General features: G+C 36.7%; 3 protein-coding genes across 5 annotated transcripts; all 3 read left to right on the top strand.

Annotated features, from left to right (window-relative positions):
* The first annotated feature begins 2,194 nt into the window (after positions 1-2,194).
* IQD3 (IQ-domain 3) lies at positions 2,195-6,475 on the top strand. 2 transcript variants are annotated; one of them, XM_086236822.1, is made up of 7 exons: positions 2,195-2,344; positions 3,155-3,245; positions 3,331-3,525; positions 3,565-3,753; positions 4,341-4,577; positions 4,960-5,079; positions 5,307-6,475. In XM_086236822.1, the coding sequence occupies exons 2-7, from the start codon at positions 3,171-3,173 to the stop codon at positions 5,997-5,999; spliced, it is 1,509 nt and encodes a 502-aa protein (XP_086092948.1). In that variant the 5' UTR covers positions 2,195-2,344; positions 3,155-3,170; the 3' UTR covers positions 6,000-6,475. The 2 variants fall into 2 exon arrangements, with proteins under 2 accessions (XP_086092948.1, XP_086092947.1); XM_086236821.1 differs by having other exon boundaries at positions 3,331-3,753.
* Positions 6,476-8,095: 1,620 nt separating this feature from the next.
* Positions 8,096-10,196, top strand: LOC147290182 (mitochondrial import inner membrane translocase subunit TIM14-1). Of its 2 annotated transcripts, XM_086236829.1 has the most exons (4): positions 8,113-8,231; positions 8,828-8,971; positions 9,305-9,455; positions 9,611-10,196. In XM_086236829.1, the coding sequence occupies exons 2-4, from the start codon at positions 8,899-8,901 to the stop codon at positions 9,765-9,767; spliced, it is 381 nt and encodes a 126-aa protein (XP_086092955.1). In that variant the 5' UTR covers positions 8,113-8,231; positions 8,828-8,898; the 3' UTR covers positions 9,768-10,196. The 2 variants fall into 2 exon arrangements, with proteins under 2 accessions (XP_086092954.1, XP_086092955.1); XM_086236828.1 differs by lacking the exon at positions 8,828-8,971 and having other exon boundaries at positions 8,096-8,231; positions 9,277-9,455.
* A 2,837-nt stretch (positions 10,197-13,033) lies between these two features.
* Positions 13,034-18,623, top strand: SAMTL (mitochondrial substrate carrier family protein). The gene is made up of 7 exons (XM_086238854.1): positions 13,034-14,706; positions 14,895-15,312; positions 16,047-16,191; positions 16,329-16,444; positions 16,553-16,631; positions 17,416-17,649; positions 18,075-18,623. The coding sequence occupies exons 1-7, from the start codon at positions 13,566-13,568 to the stop codon at positions 18,423-18,425; spliced, it is 2,484 nt and encodes an 827-aa protein (XP_086094980.1). The 5' UTR covers positions 13,034-13,565; the 3' UTR covers positions 18,426-18,623.
* Positions 18,624-18,999: the final 376 nt, after the last annotated feature.

Below are 18,999 nucleotides of genomic sequence, written 5' to 3'. Positions count from 1 at the left end.
AGGTAGGGACTCAGACACCTTAATATGATCAAGTAGCACAACTAATCAAGTGTTTGCAGAAAGTAGTTTTTCTTGTTTTTATTAATTTTGTTCATTTGTCAGTGTATATAATAAAGTATATTAGTACTTGGCCAACAAAAATAAAAAATTATATATTAGTATTTGACATGAAATTCATCTTAAGCGTGAACTTTTATGTATAATGGTGACATTTGAATCTAGTCCAATTCATATTTTTTGATATAGAACATAGATTTTAAACCTTAAATATGGATGCATATTAGGAAACCGCCCTATCACAAAAAAAGTATCCATATTAACTTTATGAGTTTTTAACAATTTACTCACTTGAATTTAACCCGTTTTTCATTTCAATACTTAATAAAAAATTTGACTTAATATAACACTTTAATTTAAAAAAAAAATTTCAATATCAAACCTCTACTACATTTGGTCACATTTTCTATTAAAAATGAGGGTATTTTAGTTTTTCTATGTTAGTTTTCTAGTTAGGCAAAAAAAAAAAAAAAGCATCAATGAGCAACCCCCACCCATGCTAGATGTTCTCTCCCTCCATCCACCACCGCATGATGTCCATTGCCGGCAATTCTCATGCCAACTATCCCAATAAATTCTATAATAAATTACTCATAAACTCAATTTTTGAAAGATTTTAACTGTAAACTTAGCCAAAATAAAAAATTAAGTTTCAGTCCAATATGTCCGTATACGAGGACACAAAGTGGAAAAATTACACTACCAAGCTCTCGGTAAGGCACCAAGGGCTTGGCAGCCTATCGAGAGCTCGATGCATGTAGATGCATTTGCTCACAAGTGCATCTTTTTGCTTGTAAATGCATTTTTTTGCTTGTAGATGCATTTTTTTACTCGCAGATGCATCTTTTTTGCTTGTGGATGCATAAGCAGATGCACCCGCATCTACAAGCTACCGAGCGCTCGTCAGATGCTTCACTGAGCACTTGTGGACAATTTGGGTTTCTACTTAAATTTTCTATTGGCTGAGGTTTGACTTAACTTTTTTTTCTCATTTTGGACTTATAATTAAAAAACCCTGAAATTTTGGATGGAGGTTTGACATTAAAAAATTTTAAAATTTAAGATGCCACATCGAGTCAAACAAAAAAAATTTAAGTGGTGAAATGAAAAACGAGTCAAAGTTCAAGTGAGTAAAATATTAAAAAACCTAACTTTATATTTGAATAAATGAAATATCAAATTTTTAGTTACCAAATTTAATTAGTGTTTACATTACTCAACCCTCAAATATGTATATTTAAGAAAGTGACCTCCATTATAAAAAATGACTGATTAATTAACTATATCAATCTCTAGAACTGATCGATCTCTCAAAAGTCAGCTTTCACTTTTCATTGTTATGAATTTTGAGTAATTAAAAAGCATAGTGGTTACTTGAGATTTAGAACAATAGACTAATAGAGTTATGATTCTTTTCCAATGGCCATATGGTTGAAAAAGAAGGCTACAGCAAGCAGCTGTCATTCTATCATAAGCTTTTGATATATGAATTATCATAAAAATATATGAAATTAAAAGGTCAAAGTCTATGATTTTGTACCAATAAAAGTAAAGAAACCCTTTAAAAAGTATATGGGTTGCTTAAAAAATAAAAATAATGGAAACTCTTTTTTATGCAGGATATTATCAGGTGGTGTTATAGTAATAAGATTATACCACAATTTTTACACTGATTTTGTATTTTCAACTAAAACCACGTATTGTTAAACATAATTACAAAACCAACACAAACAAGTATATTCACCACTCTCAGTAATTAATCTACATTGCTGGAATCCACCTCGGATTTGTAATGTTAATATTAGAAATGCCACAAAGTAGCTAATAGAGTAGTGAAAGTAGCATTTGTCCAAACATTCTAATCCAATTTGTGAGGCGTGCCGTGTTTGGAGGGAACATAAAATTGTGGTGGTTCGGGCTGCAGCGGATAACTATCCAGTTATCCACAAAAAACAACTACTAGTACCGGTACTGGTACTTTAAAATAGTAAAACTGAACGACAGAGACAGCGAGGTCGTTGTGGTCGCAGAGGCTTTTGTTTTCTTGCTAAAATAAGCCCCGCTTTTCCTTAATCCCCCCCCATCCCCTCTACCGTGTCCGTAAGCCTGTGAACTACTTGTTAACGTTGAAGCTTTCTTCGCCTAAGATCTGGCCTCTCTCTCTCTCTTTCTTCCTCTCCCCATTTATTCACAGGAGACGAGTGTTCATCAACTCCTTTGAATTTTTTTTTTTGGGCTTCACGGGGAGGGAGTTCCCTAAACTCACATCTGGGAGTTTCTGGCAGAGGTACTGTTGCATTGTGTCCTGTTGTTTTGGCATGTGGTTTGTGATGCATTTGTTCAGTTCATGGTCGTTAATTTGTGGTTTCTGTTGTTCTGTGATTCTCTCTCTCTCTGCTCCAAATGGAATTTTTGATCTGGGTTTGTGGTTTTTGTGAAGATCCTGCAACTTTGTCATCTGGGTCTTGCACCTTTCAGTGTTTGCATTAATGCAGAACTGGAAAGTTCCCATTTTTCTTTGTGGCTCGGCAGTTTTGTTATTGTTCTTCAGTTTTTAAAACTTCAAATTAGGAAGTTATTAATTGTGTGTATTAATTTGTGGTTCTGTCATTCTGTGACTCTCTCTCTTTGCTCCAAATGGAATTTTTGATATGGGTCTGGAGTTTTTGTGAAGATCTTTGCAATTTTGTCATCCGGGTCTTGCACCATTCGGCGTTTGCATTAATGCATCACTGGAAAGCTCCATTTTTCTTTCTTGGGTCGGCAGTTTTGTTATTGTTTTAACGTTTTTAAAACGTTCAAATTAGGAAGTTATTAATTGTGTTTATTGGGTGTTTATTTTAGATCTATATTTAAGATAGAGATTTCCTTCCAAAATTGTGACTTTTTGAGGGTTGACCTGTATTGGTTTTGTGGTTATTTCATTGAATAGTTTGATTTTCCAGTTTCCTTTTTCATTGTTTTGTCCCTTTCAGTTTCAATGACAGTTACTTAAATTCTTTTTTGTTCCGTTCAATTTCAATGACAGTTACTTGTTTTACTTGAATTTCCTTCATTTAAGAACTTATTGTGTAATTTGATCTCATTTGGTTTCCAGGATGCGCTGCTAGGAAATGGGGAGGAAAGGGAGTTGGTTTTCTGCAGTGAAGAAGGCCCTCAGCGCTGAATCCAAGGAAAAGAAAGATCAGGTTTGCATGGTTTTATTGATCTAACATCATCTTATATTGAAAATATACGAATTGCTAATTCAAAACGATGATACTTTAATGGCAGAAAACTCAGAAGCCAAAGAAAAAATGGTTTGGGAAGCACAAGGATGCTGATGTGGTTTCTTCCACCGAAGAAACTGCATTTGTTATCACTGCCCCTCATCCTCCTTCTCCTCCTCCTCCTCCTCCTCCTCCTCCTCCTCTCCCTCTCCCTCTCCTTCCTCCTGCTGCTCCAAAGAAAGATGTAAAATTAGTGGAGGCTGAGAGTGAACAGAGCAAGCATGTAAAATTAGCAGAGGCTGAGAGTGAACAGAGCAAGCATGTTTACTCCGTGGCACTTGCCACTGCCATGGCTGCAGAGGCAGCTGTTGCTGCTGCTCAGGCTGCCGCAGAGGTTGTTCGTCTTACCGCTGTGCCACGGTACCCTGGAAAATCAGAGGAGGAGGTAGCGGCCATCAGGATTCAGACGGCATTCCGAGGGCACTTGGTATGGTTTTTTTTTGGCTATAGTACTCTGTAATCCTCTATTTGCTTCATGTACTTAGCTTTTTGGCAATAAGATTTTAATTTGTGATGAAATGCGAAAGTACTGTGCTGAAGGGGTTCAGATGCATGTATTCGAAGGTCTATTTCTTTTTTTGTTTCTGTAATGGAGAAGAACTGAGGTTGTTTGGAACAATACTTTATGATTATTAGTTCATTGTTTAAAACATAGGTATATCTGGTTCTTGGAAATCAGTTGAATTTGGGTGTTGGTTCAACTGGAACAAGATTTGGGATCTTTCATTCAATAGGACAGGCAATGTAGTTAATTGATTTTCTTCTATGTGAAGGATCTGAACTTCTCAAATTAATTGCTTGCATTCATTTGTCAACTTTAATGATAACATTTCAAGGTCAACTTTCACATTTATAACTGAATATTGACAGCATGCAGAAAAGGTATTCTGCTCAATTTAGAAAAGCAGTAAATTACGATCTATTATCATAACTTCTAATATATCCATTCTTGGGCAATGAGCTGTATATGTATAATGGTTTTTTTTTTTTTTTTTCATTATTTGTGATTTTCAGTCGAGAAGGGCATTACGGGCTTTGAGGGGGTTGGTGAGGTTGAAATCGTTGATACAGGGTCAATCTGTTAAACGACAAGCAACTACCACATTAAGATGCATGCAGACACTTGCTCGTGTGCAGTCTCAGATTCGTGAAAGAAGGATTAGAATGTCCGAGGAGAATCAGGCACTTCAGCGACAGCTTCAACAGAAACAAGAGAGGGAGCTTGAGAACGCCAGAGCTTCTGTAGCTTCTGTAAGTTCTCCCAATATATCATGTTCAGATTGGTTGTCTATGTGTGCTCCTGTACAATTGTGCCCATTGTGGTTGGTTCACTTCTATTTTCATCCTCTCACCTGCTTGCTTTTCTTTGTTGGGTAATACACAATTTTGTGTGCATTTTTCTGTTTCTTTTTTGTTGTTGTTGTTGTTGTGGTGAACACCTGAATTGCAGTGTTCTGGTGAAGTTCTCTGAGTTTTTTATCCTAGTTTCTATTTCACTCTCTAGTTTTATTGTATTGCTAGCTCTCTCTCTCTCTCTCTCGCACACACACACAGATATCCCTTCTTCACGTAAAACCATCTTAGTCACACTTTAGTACGTCTTTGCTTTTATATAACAAATTCTTTGTGACAGATGGGAGAAGAATGGAATGATAGCACCCGATCTAAGGAGCAGGTTGAGGCAAAGCTACAGATGAAACAAGAGGCTGCCATGAGAAGAGAAAGGGCGTTGGCTTATGCATACTCTCACCAGGTGGCGTACTTTCCCTTTACAATTTTTTTAATCGATAGGCAGCATACTGTTGGCATTTTGAAATCTAGTTTATGATTATGTTGTGATTAGTCCCCTGGAGTGACCAATAGGGATCGAGTTGTAAATTTAAAAACCTATTTAATATCCCATCATTCTTTTTTGGTTTTTTATATAATTGAATCAAACTTGGACCTTAAACTGACCCAGATAGTAAATTTCTTTAACAGCAAATGTGGAAGAACTCTTCAAAATCTGCACACCCTACATTCATGGATGCCAGCAATCCCCATTGGGGTTGGAGTTGGTTAGAGCGATGGATGGCTGCAAGGCCATGGGAGAGCCGAAGTACAGCAGACTACAACGACCGGGTCTCCATGAAGAGTGCAGCAAGCCGGGCCTCCATGTCTGTTGGAGAAATCACCAAAGCTTATACTCTTCGTGATGCCAACCAGGACAATAGGCCTTCCCCTAGTACCCAAAAATCCAGCCGACCTCCTAGTCGCCAATCCCCTTCAACGATGGGGAGAACCCCAAAAAGAAATGGCTGGGGTGGGGACGAGGACTCCAGAAGTACATACAGCATCCAGTCAGAGCGCTATCACAGGAGGCATAGCATTGCAGGGTCCTCAGTGAGAGATGACGAGAGCCTTGCAAGCTCGCCTTCAGTTCCAAGTTACATGACACCCACAAAATCAGCAAGGGCTAGGTCGCGGTTGGGAAGCCCAAGCTCAACAGGTTTAGAGAAGAATGAGACACCAGAGAAGGGATCAGTAAGTTCTGTAAAGAAGCGGCTGTCATTCCCTGCTTCCCCAGCTGGACCAAGGAGACATTCTGGTCCTGCTAGGATCGATCACAGCTCCACTAAGGGCGCTGCAGCGCACATGGAGGAGAAAGTTAGCCAGGGAGGGGGAAGCAGGTAGTGATCAGTCTAGCGAGCGTGCGTGTAAAATAAAACAAACATGTACTTAGGTAGATGTTGGGATGAAGAAGATCAAATAAAAGATGGTGTCAGGGGCTCTGTTAGAATGTGGAGGGAGAGAAAACAAAAATGGTGTGTGATTTCACTTTTTCAGTTGTCTTCATTATCAATGTCAACTTCTTTTTCTTCTTCTTCTCAATAGCCTTTTGTTGTTAGGGTCTGTCAGTTATAATGTAGTGGCCTAGTGGGACTGGTGAGTGGGTGATGTTAGTTCATGGAAGCTGAAATATGGTTCCTTTGGTTGTGTGCAGATTGCTGTGGTCCTGGGGATTCCTCATTTGGTTCTGTTTGTTATGAGAGAGTCTGGGTTCTTGAAGATTTCAAAGGAATCTCAGTGCACCCTTTTTAAAAACTGATTGTATTTTTACCCTCTTGGGCCTTTAATTTTCTATAAAAATCTGTTTTTTGGGTCTGTACTCTGTGGTGGATGATTGGATGAAGTTCATTTCCTTATATAATTACTGTTGATTTTACCCATTTCTTTGCGGTACTTCTCTCACATTTATCAGCACTTCAACACACCTTTGATATCCACTAAAAATCCACGATTGTGAATAGCTCAAACCACTCAAAATCCACTCATACAGTCATACTACTCTCAAAAATCAAAACCTCAAATGCCTCGTACCACTCTCAAAAGTCAAAACATCAAATCGCTCATGCGGTCGTACCATTTAAAAGTCAAAACCTTAAATGACTTATCATAATACCACTAAACAGTCAAAATCTCAAATGACTAATACGATTCCAAAGTCAAAACCTCAACTTTGTGATTGTTTCACAATTTGACCAAATGGGATGCTTCGTTTATGATTTATACTTTTGTGTGTTGATATGGTATTGGGGTTCAAATGTAACAGTAGCATCGAATGTCATGCTAACATGGTGTTACGAATTTATCCAAATTATAACATCTATAAATTATTAATATCTAAAATTGTAAACTTAAAATCCGTACCCTTAATGGTTGTACATTCTAAAATCTAAATCGGTATCCCTAATGACGATATTCACTAAACCCTAAATCCTTATCCCTAATGATGTACACGTGTATAATTTAAGAGAATTTGTAATGAAAAATGCTAAGAGTTATTTGTTTCCCATTTTATGTGTCATTATTTTACTGAATTTGATAATTTTTTTTTTTGTCTAATGTATAAATATCTAAAGGAAAAAAATTAGGAAAAAAAAGTTAGGCCGAACACTACTCATTTGTAATACCACTTCCAAATGTAACTTGGTTACCATCACACACAAATTTCCAAAACGGCTTCATTTTGAAGTTTATGATGAAGTATTATGGGTTTAAAGTTTAATATTTAGGATTATATTGAACAATAAAGTCATTATAATTTTTTTTTAGGTCCATTGATTTTAACTACTAAATTTCAATAATTTTTTAGTTTAGGTACAAAAATTAAATATCATTTTAGATTAGGTACTAGTTGAAAAGTCAAACAAATTAATAAAGTAAAAGGTATTATAATTTACAAATATTACATCACATGCCACTACAATAAAAAAATTAAAAAATATTACATCACAAATATTACATTAATTTATACTATATTGTATTAAAAAAAAAAAATCAATCCAGTCATAACTTAACTGTGACTGTCTTGGTAAATTGAAAGAGACAACTTACACCATTATACTATATATTATTTTGAGTAAAAGTATTGTCTTGGTAATTAGTGAAGTTGAGACTACATTAGCAAATTTTCAAGATAATATAAAAGTTTCAAAAGCAATTTTGTCAAAACCTTATAAATTTTAACTAACACTCATCATATGTAGGCCAAAAGATAAAAATGTCAAATGGAAAAGACTCAAATCAAAAAGGTCAACATATTTGTGACCTAATCTAAAAAACTACATTTAAATTTGGTAGTTCAATTGAAATATTATATGGTCTTCATGGTATACCAAAAAATTATTAGAATTTAGTATTTAATCATAATTTTCCTTTTCTTTTTTTGTCGAAAAAAGGGCGCCCGTTTAAGCTTACGCGTCGCAATATCATAGGTTCCTGGACATTAATGGACGAAGATTAAAAAACATGGTGGGCAAGCAATCCCAGAGTTTCTTCCCCAACTCAGAAGCCCTAAGCTTCGAGAAAACTCTGAATGAAACCCCGAATTCTCAGCTCAGACACGATACATTCGATGAAATGGTGAGCAATATATCTTCTCTCTCAGCGCTTCTTTTGATTTGTTACGCTTCATTTCTTTCTCAATAGCAAATTTAATTTTATGTTGGTACTAGGGTTCACAAATACTTGATTTTTGTTCTTGTTAAAATATTCAATCTTGTTTGGCTCTATGGGATTGATTTTGGCTGAAAATTATGTACATTCACTTCACCCAAAAAAAAAGCAAAAGAAATTTTTTTTGTTTGGTAGATTGAACAAAATTTTTTGTTTGGCAGAATTGCTACTGCATGTGACTTATTTTATTGACTTGCTGCTGTTCTACACTTTCTTTGGCATTTAAGAGCTCTTTTAGCCTGAGTATTTTCTTGGCTTTGTGCACTGCATGTTGAAAAAATGTATTTGGGAGTTCATCTTTATTGGGATGTAGACCAAAAGAATTGTATGCCCACATGGGGGATAAAGGGGGTTTAATCATAGAAACAAAATGATTGAGGTCCTTCTTTGGGTTCTCTACTTGAGGCTGTCTGATCATGTTTGAATTGCATATTGATAAAATGTTCACATTTTCATATCCATTCTTTTAAATGGTCTGATCATGATCGGATGTTTCTGATTAGAAGCATATGCGACTCCACGGTATGTTGGAGTTGGCTTTAAGAGGACAGAAACTGTTCCGTCAATTGATATCATGGCCTTTATGCATTTGATTCACTATATCTGTCTTGCCCGTATGCATTGTTTGAAACTCATGTTAGTCACAGGTCAGAACTCCGTGGTTAGTGCCTTCTTTTGTTTGCCCAAGTGATGCTTATGCATTTTCACCTAGTGGGCTATTTAATGACGGTGTGTTTCTACATTGTACAATGTACATGTTATAATTTTCTTCAGTAAACTGGCTGGAATGCCCCTTTGTTATGACATGGGGCAAAGGTCATTGGAAAAATTTGGAGCGGATCTAAGTCGGAAAGAGTTTAAGTTATAAAAGACAATTGAGATTTAGTCCAAAAAGAACTTAGAATTCATCTTACAATTCTGTAGAATTAATGAACTTGTAGATGTACATCAGGCTACACCATTTCTAGCTGGTCTTGCAGTAGCTGCTGCTGCTCTTGCTGCTAGATATGGTATCCAGGCTTGGCAAGCGTTCAAGGTACGACCACCAAAACCTAAAATACGGAAATTTTATGAAGGTGGTTTCCAGCAGACAATGACAAAAAGGGAAGCAGCTCTTATTCTTGGTATCAGGTAAGCAGGATATTTTGGGTATATTCCCCACTGTCTAATGATAGAACAGATGAACAGTACAAGAAAACACATAATCATAAGCACTGGAGTCCTAGCTGTCTATCTTCTTGTCTGCTTGTAAGCAAAATAGAAAATCTTTTTGTATGGTTTGACAGGGAGGGTGCAACTGCAGACAAGGTCAAGGAAGCACATAGAAAGGTGATGGTTGCAAACCATCCCGATGCAGGTGGCAGTCATTACCTTGCTTCTAAAATCAATGAAGCTAAGGATGTGATGCTTGGGAGGACAAAGGGCACTGGATCACCATTTTGATGCATTTGAAGGTGCCTCCATTTCAAGTAGTGTGCTCAAATAATTCCCTCTTCACTAAGTTCATACAAAGCGATGGTTTCCCATAAGTTGCGCTTTTTCCCAAGCTAAAGATCTTGAGAAATAGGAGTTCCATTGCATAGTCTGTGACTCTGTGTGCTGTAGGTTCAAATTTTGTTAAAAAACAGATATGGGCATTTACCATAGTGAAGTGTATAATATTGGATACCCATAAAAGGAGGAAAACAGGAACATGCTTTTCTACTAGGGTAATCCTAGTAGCACTCCTGTTTAAGATTTGCCCATCTTCAAGTATTTTATAATTTGTACACTCACAATGTGGAGTGCCAATAGCGTTCGCCTTCTGTTATTATAACATGTGTTGTTTGAGAAAGTTTGTATAACAAGATAGAGTACTCTGGTTTTCAACTATTCTATTGAAGTCAAAATCACCCCCACCCCACACCTAAAAAAAGAAGAAAATCAAAGATAGTCTACTAACCTTATTTTCTTCATCTAGGTTCATATGTTGTCCTATGTGAAAGCTACCGAACGATAAATTCTTGTATACAACCTCTCTTATGAAAACCGATTACATGATTAGCATGTGTGAGTCGGATTGGACAAATTAGTGAATCAACTCAAGATTCTTGATTTGGATAAACACAACATAACATAATTTTTTTTTTTTTGGCCACTAACATAACATAAATTCAAGTCGACACAATTTATAACTTGAGTATAACTTGAGTACGGTCTCCGATTCAGACATACGAAGAGATATATATATATACACACACACACACGTGACATGAAAGTTTTACTCTGATGTAGAGAGACGCCAAATATATTGGATCCTAGTTGTCATAAATACTAAAAGAGAAATTCTTGTATAAAGATTGGCCTTAAAAATAGTCATATAAAAGAAGAGGAGAGTTGATATACTATCCAAATATATAAGGAACAACTTTTTGTCTATATATAGATTGGCCTTAAAATAAGTCATAAATACATATGACCCAACCACTTTTAAGGCCCCCATCTGGAGTTTTGACATATAAAACTCTGATTATCAGTACATTGATTAAATATTTCTTGTCATTCTTGAATATATAATGCTTTAAAAGAATTGTTTTTAACTTCTTTTCATGGCCACCTACCATATATTAGCTATGTTGTATGCATGGAGAACATTTGATGGTCAAGATGAAATCAGAACATCCCCCATTCACATTAAAAGATATCGGAATGACCCGTAGTGTGGTTACCATCAGATTCTGTAGGGTCATCTTTTGTAAAAGACACCTAGAGAGTATGTCTGATAGAAAAAAAAAACAAATTATATACAACCTGTCTCTCACACATGGGAATTGCAAAAAATATCCTCGAATTATTGCCCGCTGTTTTAACTTTTAATAAATCCCATTTAGCATACATCCCAAAATAAAGGCTGTTTGATACTTTGATGCATATAAATATCTCTTTTATCATATACAAACACAATATACAAAGATGAATGGGTGATGATAACACTCAATTTGGATAGTTGCAACTATGTGTTGAACTCCGGATGGTCTTGCAATAAAGTTTGTAATGAGAGAAACCTATTGGGATTCGACCAAAAAAAGAGAGAAACCTATTGGCTAGTCTTGACACGTGTTGATGTGATACTCAGCATGTGTGGGACACGTCAACCCATATTAACTACTAAAACAAATAGAGGAGAGATTTTTTAGTGTAATCAATATACTGTTGCGTAGTATAATCAATTTAATGTGTTATAATATAGGTATATGTTATTAATATTATATCCTATGAGAGATAAATATATCGTCTAATAATATTTTTACACATTGGATTAGTTCCACTATAGATGAAAGTCCAAATTCTCTTTTATGTTGGGTCGTCTTTCTTTTCTTTTTTGTTTTCTTTCAAAAAATTACATAATACTAAATATCAGCATTTTAAATTAACAATTATTTTAGGATCAAGCAAGCTTAAAGGAAAAAGCAAAAGAAACGGGGAGAGTAATGATACTATCCATTATTTATGGTTGAATTTTATAAGGCATAAGTTTAATATAGACTCTTAACTATATAGGTCATTTTAATCAGGTCATGAATAAAAAAATATTTCAAATGTATATCTGAACTAAGATCTAATTTGAAAAATGACTATTTATCGGTTAAGTGTTTATGTGGCTTTACTGACTAGACTTTTTCAATAACGTGGATGTTAAATTTTTTCCACGTGTACACAAAAATAATTAAAAATTACAAAAACATGTAACAAATTTTCAACGTGACTATCTCTCTCCCCGACTCCCTCACTCTCTCTACAACTCTCTTCTTCACAGCCCGCACCAGCGCTCATTGCCGTTGACCCAATTTTCCGACGACATTGAGACCAGCCACCACCTCAGTCAGCTTTCCCTCATTGTTCCGAGCAAGAGGGTGGTTTTGGATCATTCATCGAACCACCAAGCACGGCCAATCGACGCCGAGAAGCCGCGGCGGCTCCTACGACTTTTCCGGCCAATTCTTAGAGAGTGAGGGGGTTGGAGAAAAAGAGAGATGGTGGTTTAGGGGGGTTGCTCAGGTGGGTGAGGGAAGAAAAATGTGGGGGTATTAATTAATGTGGCATCCACATGGCAGTATTAATCTATGTGGTGTCAATGTCATTGAAAACGTCCAGTCAGTAAAAGCCACGTAGACACTTAATTGACATACATCCATTTTCTATTTATTTTTCAAGTTAAATCTTAGTTCGGATATACATTTGAAATATTTTTTTATTCATGAACTCGATTGAAATGACAGTTAAGTGTTTATATTGAACTTTTATCATTTTATAATTAAATAAATTTATTTTTGGAATTACTGTATTTATAAATTTTAAATCAAATATATATACAATATTTTATATTCCACATTATCAGTTTATCCATTTGGAGAAAATCGAGGTTATTACTTATTAGCAAACAAAAAAGAAGTTAAACTTCATAAATACAAAATAACTAATTTTGGATATAGAAATGGATAAAAATTTGGTTGGTAATTAGGGATTTGAAATTGTGCATTGTGAATTTTACAAGAAGTGGCAGTCTCCACAAGGTGTCCTCTCTCCTACAAGTCCTTACGTCAGCTTTTATCCATTCAGCACCGATTATCCGTTAAATAAAAAAGAATACAAAAATAACAAAATAAAATTGCAAAAATATAAAAATAAAAATATAAAAAAGAGAAAAAAAATATAGGCCTGGTCTTTCGCTACTTCTTGTTCTTCACTTCCTGGTTGTTTGCTCTTCTTCTTCTTCTTCCCCTATCCACACCCAAATCTCTCGGTCTCAAATGAAACACAAACCCTGTCCAAACCCAACAAAATCTGCAATCTCTCTCTAAATTTAGCTACCCCTTTTCACTCACACACATACACTTTCTCTCTCTTATGGCTTTGAATCCATTTCTGAAATGCAAAAGCTAACACTCCGTACTCTCAAGAAATAACGAAAAAGCAAAAAGGGAATGAAAGTTGGAGCTGATTGCAGAAAATGGGTACATAGGGTTTCGCCGGTTCGGGTTCAACAGTCGGTGCACCGCTTCGTCTTCGGATCTCATCCGCTCGGCCTACGCAGTCTCATGGTGTGCTTCTTTTACTATATGCTCTTTCATTGAGGAATTTAATCAGTTTCTGCTAATTTGCTGTGGGAATTTGTATATTTGTGCGTGTTGAGGTGCCTGTGGATTTTTATTAAAATTTTATAGTCATATAGGACTGAGAGAATCTAAAGATTTGTTAGTAATGGTGTCTGCAAATGACCCGATCGAATCGTTTTTCAATTCGGTTCAACTAGTTAAGGAAGCCCTTTCGCCGCTTGAATTGAGCATTCGGAAAGCGGCCAAGGACTTCGAGTGTTGCTGGGCAGGGCCTAAGAATAAAGTAAATGCAGTTGAATTGGTTACCCAATTCAGTGGTGGTGATAAGAATGGTAAAGGTCAGATCTTTGGGGGGAAGAAGAAAGCTGGTCAGTGTGTCACGGTTGGTGATGAGAGAAAGAAAGGGTTGTTCATCAAGGTTCCTCTAAAGGCGTTATTTGGGAAGTTTTCGCAGCATTCAGGGAATGGCCATCGACCTGAGGAGTCGAATGGCGGGTTGAGAGAGAGGGATTGTGCTAAGGAGGATGGGTCATGTGTGAATTGCTTGCAGTTTGCTGTGACTTGGTCTTTGATAGTTAACAGCTTTGTTCAGGCATTTCCCGGTCCGTTCAAAATGGGTAAGAAGCGGCTGCAGAAAATGAGTGATGAGGATAAAGCGTGTTCTTGTACAAAGCCAAAGGCTTCAGGTGACTTGAAGCATAGGGAGTCTAAGGGCCAGCGTGATAGAACAATTCAGAATGAAGGCATGTCACATAAAGAAGGAAAACATGCACCACTAGAATGCTTCATAGGTTTTGTTTTTGATCAACTTACTCAGAATCTTCAGAAGTTTGATCAGGGTGTTCAGGAAAGTGATTGCGAAACTTATGATACTTCCCCGCAGCTGCTTTCTTCCTCCCAATTTGATCATATGAGTGTAGTCACAGGTTTGCTGGAAGGTCGAAAAGTAGATTTAAACGGGTTTTTGGGAAACTTGAAGTTTGCCAGAGTTGGGGGAGTGCCATCGGGCGTTGTTGGGGTAACGTCTTCAGTAAATGAAGAGGGTGATGATGGTGTTACGGAAAGTAACAGGGCAGAATCAGCGGGCAGTTCACCACAGAAGCTTGCTAGTGATATACTTAGTATTCCTCTATCAAATGTGGAGCGTTTGAGATCCACATTATCCACTGTTTCATTGACAGAACTAATTGAGCTTGTACCTCAGCTGGGGCGATCTTCTAAAGACTATCCTGACAAAAAGAAACTATTCTCTGTCCAAGATTTTTTTAGATACACAGAGTCTGAAGGTATGCTATCTTTAAGTCAGAGCTCACAAATATTTGTCACCTGTCCTTAATTATTGCTATAATTCATGACAATGATTTCTAAATAGTTTGTTTCTTTGGCCTTATTCAACACTTTCTTTTGCTCGTACAATTATCTAATCAAAAAGTTTTTATTTTTTATACAAATTTTACACCATAAATGCATCCAGGAAGGAGATTCTTTGAAGAATTGGATAGAGATGGAGATGGCCAAGTAACTCTGGAAGATCTAGAAATTGCTATAAGAAATAGAAAATTGCCACGGAGATATGCTCATGAGTTTATGCGCCGTACTAGAAGTCACATATTTTCAAAATCATTTGGTTGGAAACAGTTTTTATCCTTGATGGAACAGAAGGAACCAACCATTCTACGTGCATATACTTCTCTATGTCTGAGCAAGTCTGGGACGCTGCAAAAAAGTGAAGTATTGGCATCACTTAAAAATTCAGGACTTCCAGCTAATGAAGACAATGCTGTTGCTATGATGAGATTTCTCAATGCTGACACAGAAGGATCTATTTCTTATGGACATTTTAGGAATTTTATGCTATTGCTCCCTTCTGATCGACTTCAAGATGATCCTCGGTAAGATGAGTTCAGCCCATGCTGAGACATATTTTTCTGTTGAAAACCATCATTAGTTAGATGGCTAAACCCAGAGTTACCAGATCCCCTCCCTTGGGAACTGTGATCTGGATTGCATGTCCTGATTCATGGTATTGTGGCAATTCAGTTTACAAAACCTGGCATTCCCAATCCCAACTTTCAATGATATGTGAAAAAGAAAAGAGAGTAAACTGTCAACATTTAAAAAAACGTAAAAACAAAAGAGGTTGACGTACCGGAACTTATGGCAAAGTTTGCACAAATACAGCTTTTGTATCCTTAAATGCTTCAGTCTACTATTTGGTGTGCATGTAAGTGTTTATGCATTTATGCATGCATATATCGATCTACTAAAAGTTGTGTACAAGCAATCAAAGTAACAAAGCAAACCACAAATGTACCAAGGACCTGGTAACCCAGGTTAAATATATGGTTGACACTTGGATATAGTGTAGAGTAGTCTAATGTTTGATTAAATTATTTCATTAGTTCTCTTCTTTCATTCCTTGGTCTGAAATGTTAACAGTCCCTTGGTAATTGATGCATATTTTCGGAGAATGAACTATTCAATGAATTAGGAGTCATGCAGAACCAATTGCACTTTGGAAATAATATATTTGTATATATATTTTTTAAAATTTCGAGTAGGGTTAGTGTCCACATATTAGTGGGATACTCCTAGCTGAGAGTAACTTCTTTCGTAATACATACAGGAGTATCTGGTTTGAAGCTGCAACTGTTGTTGCTGTTGCACCACCTTTGGAAATACCTGCTGGAAGCGTACTAAGATCTGCATTAGCAGGGGGCCTTTCTTGTGCACTTTCTACTTCTTTAATGCACCCAATTGATACAATTAAGGCAATTCTTTTGCTTAGTAACATGTGCTCATGTAGTCAAAGTTAATAATTTTCTGTAATTGATGATGTTACTCTTTGTTCTTGTATCTTGCAATGATTTATTTTAAGACATTCTCAAGTGTTCTTTATGTTTTCCAGACTCGTGTACAAGCATCAACATTAACCTTCCCTGAAATTATTTCAAAGCTTCCACAGATTGGAGTGCAGGGGTTGTACAGGGGTTCAATTCCTGCAATTCTTGGACAATTCTCAAGGTTCTCTTTGTTCCCTTCCCACCAGTAACAGATTAAAATGTTATTTTTAGCTTTTAATTTGTGTAATTGTCTTCTCTTTCGGGCTGATGTGTTCTCCTGTCATTACAGTCATGGCCTGCGAACTGGAATATTTGAGGCAAGTAAACTTTTGTTAGTAAATGTTGCGCCAACGCTCCCAGATATACAGGTAATGATTCATATTTTACTATATGCTTGTTACTATATTCTGTTACATATGAATTTCTGCTTTGTCTTGCATCTTCACCACATGCTGCACTTTTGTTCCCCCCCCCCCCCCCCCCCCTGCGCGCGGGGGCGTGCGTTCTCTTTAGGGACTAGCATCATGCATCCATTATGCCTTGTCAATGACATTAACTTCTATTCAAGTGAATGTGCAAGTTCACTTTGTCTTTTTGTTCTTTTCAATAGCCTAATGAAGTTATCACTTATCAGCTCTCTCCATCCATATAATTGTAACTTATTTGTACCTTTCAAGACATCTCAAGAAGAGTTCATTTACTTATTCTACTGCTTTTCTTTCTTAAATGAGCATGGTTTCTTGGTCCCTTAGCCTAATAAAGTATCCTACTTTGATTAATCTGAAAAAAAGGAATAATCATACATTCTTATTTCTTTTCTTCAAATTTGAAAATTGAACATATAAAGTAAGAAATATGGCGCTTCTACCCAAAAAGAAAAAAAAGAGAGTAAGAAGTATGGTGCTGTTTGAGCAACTTAACTAGTAGCTTTCCTATCTTTCAGTATGGTGCTGGGTCCCTCCCTCCCTCTTCTCTCCCTTGTGGTCATGTGCTAGGCACATTTGAACAGCTGAATTGAAGTATGTTGTAGTTCTAAGAATGTCGAGTATGAATTTTTGTTGGGTGGCAACGAGTTTGTCCAATGCCTCAGTGTCTCTTTTCTGTTAATACTGTTTTAAAACAGTATAAAATCTATGTTTTGGCATGTTATAGGTTCAATCTCTAGCATCATTCTGTAGCACAGTTTTGGGAACAGCAGTGCGGATTCCTTGTGAGGTGTTAAAGCAGCGGTTGCAGGCTGGCCTTTTTGACAATGTTGGAGAGGCTATTGTGGGGACTTGGCGAATAGATGGTCCTAAGGGTTTCTTTCGTGGGACTGGTGCTACTCTGTGCCGGGAAGTTCCATTCTATGTCGCTGGCATGGGGCTCTATGCTGAATCCAAAAAGGTATGGAGTTTTCATATGTGACCTTTTTTCTAGGCACAAAATGCATGTCGTTCTCATAGTTTACTTTTTGCACATGCAACTCTAAGATGAGAGTTCTTAGTGTAGAATTATATATATGTATATTATTTGTATTCCTTCCCCCCCCCCCCCCCCCCCCCCCTCGTTCTCAACTGACTCTACTTTATTCTGCGTTTTCATTACTTGATGGTGCTGACAACATATGCTTCTTAAAACATCAATAGATAGTTTTTCTTTTTAGTATTGGCTGTGAAGAAAATTTTATTGATCCAAGAAAAATGGCCAAGTTTTATAAAATAAAAGATAAAAACTTCAGGCTTTAAAATTTACAAGATGCTAGGATGTTGGTATAAAAATAACTCCTTATGTTTCCCATTAGCTGACTGTCATGATATATGCTTTTATAGGCTGCCCAGCGATTTCTAGGGCGGGATCTGGAAGCTTGGGAAACAATTGTAGTTGGGGCTTTATCTGGCGGGCTAGCTGCTGTTGTCACTACACCCTTTGATGTGATGAAAACAAGAATGATGACTGCTCCACAGGGTCGACCTATATCAATGTCAATGGTAGCCTTTTCTATACTCCGCCATGAGGGACCACTTGGCTTATTCAAAGGAGCGGTACCCAGGTTTTTTTGGATTGCTCCCTTGGGTGCCATGAACTTTGCTGGTTATGAGCTTGCTAGGAAGGCCATGGACAAAAATGAGGATCTAGCTGGTGACCATCTCCCTCAAAAGAAGGTGGCCGGTACTGGATAATATCTTTTCTTCTTTAAAGTATAACATTACACCAACTGCATCTCCCAGTTATTTTGAGATGAAAGCAATTAAGTGCTGCTGGAAGATTGACTTTTTTCCGAATTACTAGCAGCATCTGCTTGAAATTTCCATCTGTCGACATATCAGCCTCTTTTGTCAGACATTGTAATTCCTCGATAGTTTTTTTTTTTTTGGACTTTTCTGGTCTTTCAGTGATGGCAGTCAAAATGCGTTCTTGATTTTATTGTTGTACTTTGGAGTTCACATTTTTGTACACTTCGTGCAGATAGTGTTGTCATCCCATTTCCTCAATTTTACAATTTAAGGAGAATGTCTAAAATGTACATGCTGCTCATTAATGATGCTTTTTTCCCCCTCAACCACACATTATAACACTTGTCTCACAACTTTACGTGATCTTCTCTCACTACTTGATCAGATATTGTGAAAGGAACATTTCATACCAAAGTAACAATAATGTTGCAATCGATCTGAGGTGATGTTGTGCAACGCCACCAAGGATATCTCAATTACTTTTAGTTAAAACTTAAAAGATGATTAGGAGTAAAATAGG

The sequence above is a fragment of the Dryas octopetala genome, chromosome 3 (genome assembly GCF_963921425.1).
Source record: "Dryas octopetala chromosome 3, drDryOcto1.1, whole genome shotgun sequence".
Classification (NCBI taxonomy): Eukaryota; Viridiplantae; Streptophyta; class Magnoliopsida; order Rosales; family Rosaceae; genus Dryas; species Dryas octopetala.
The sequence above is the reverse complement of the archived record's forward strand: the minus strand, read 5'-3'. Positions and strand labels throughout refer to the sequence as shown.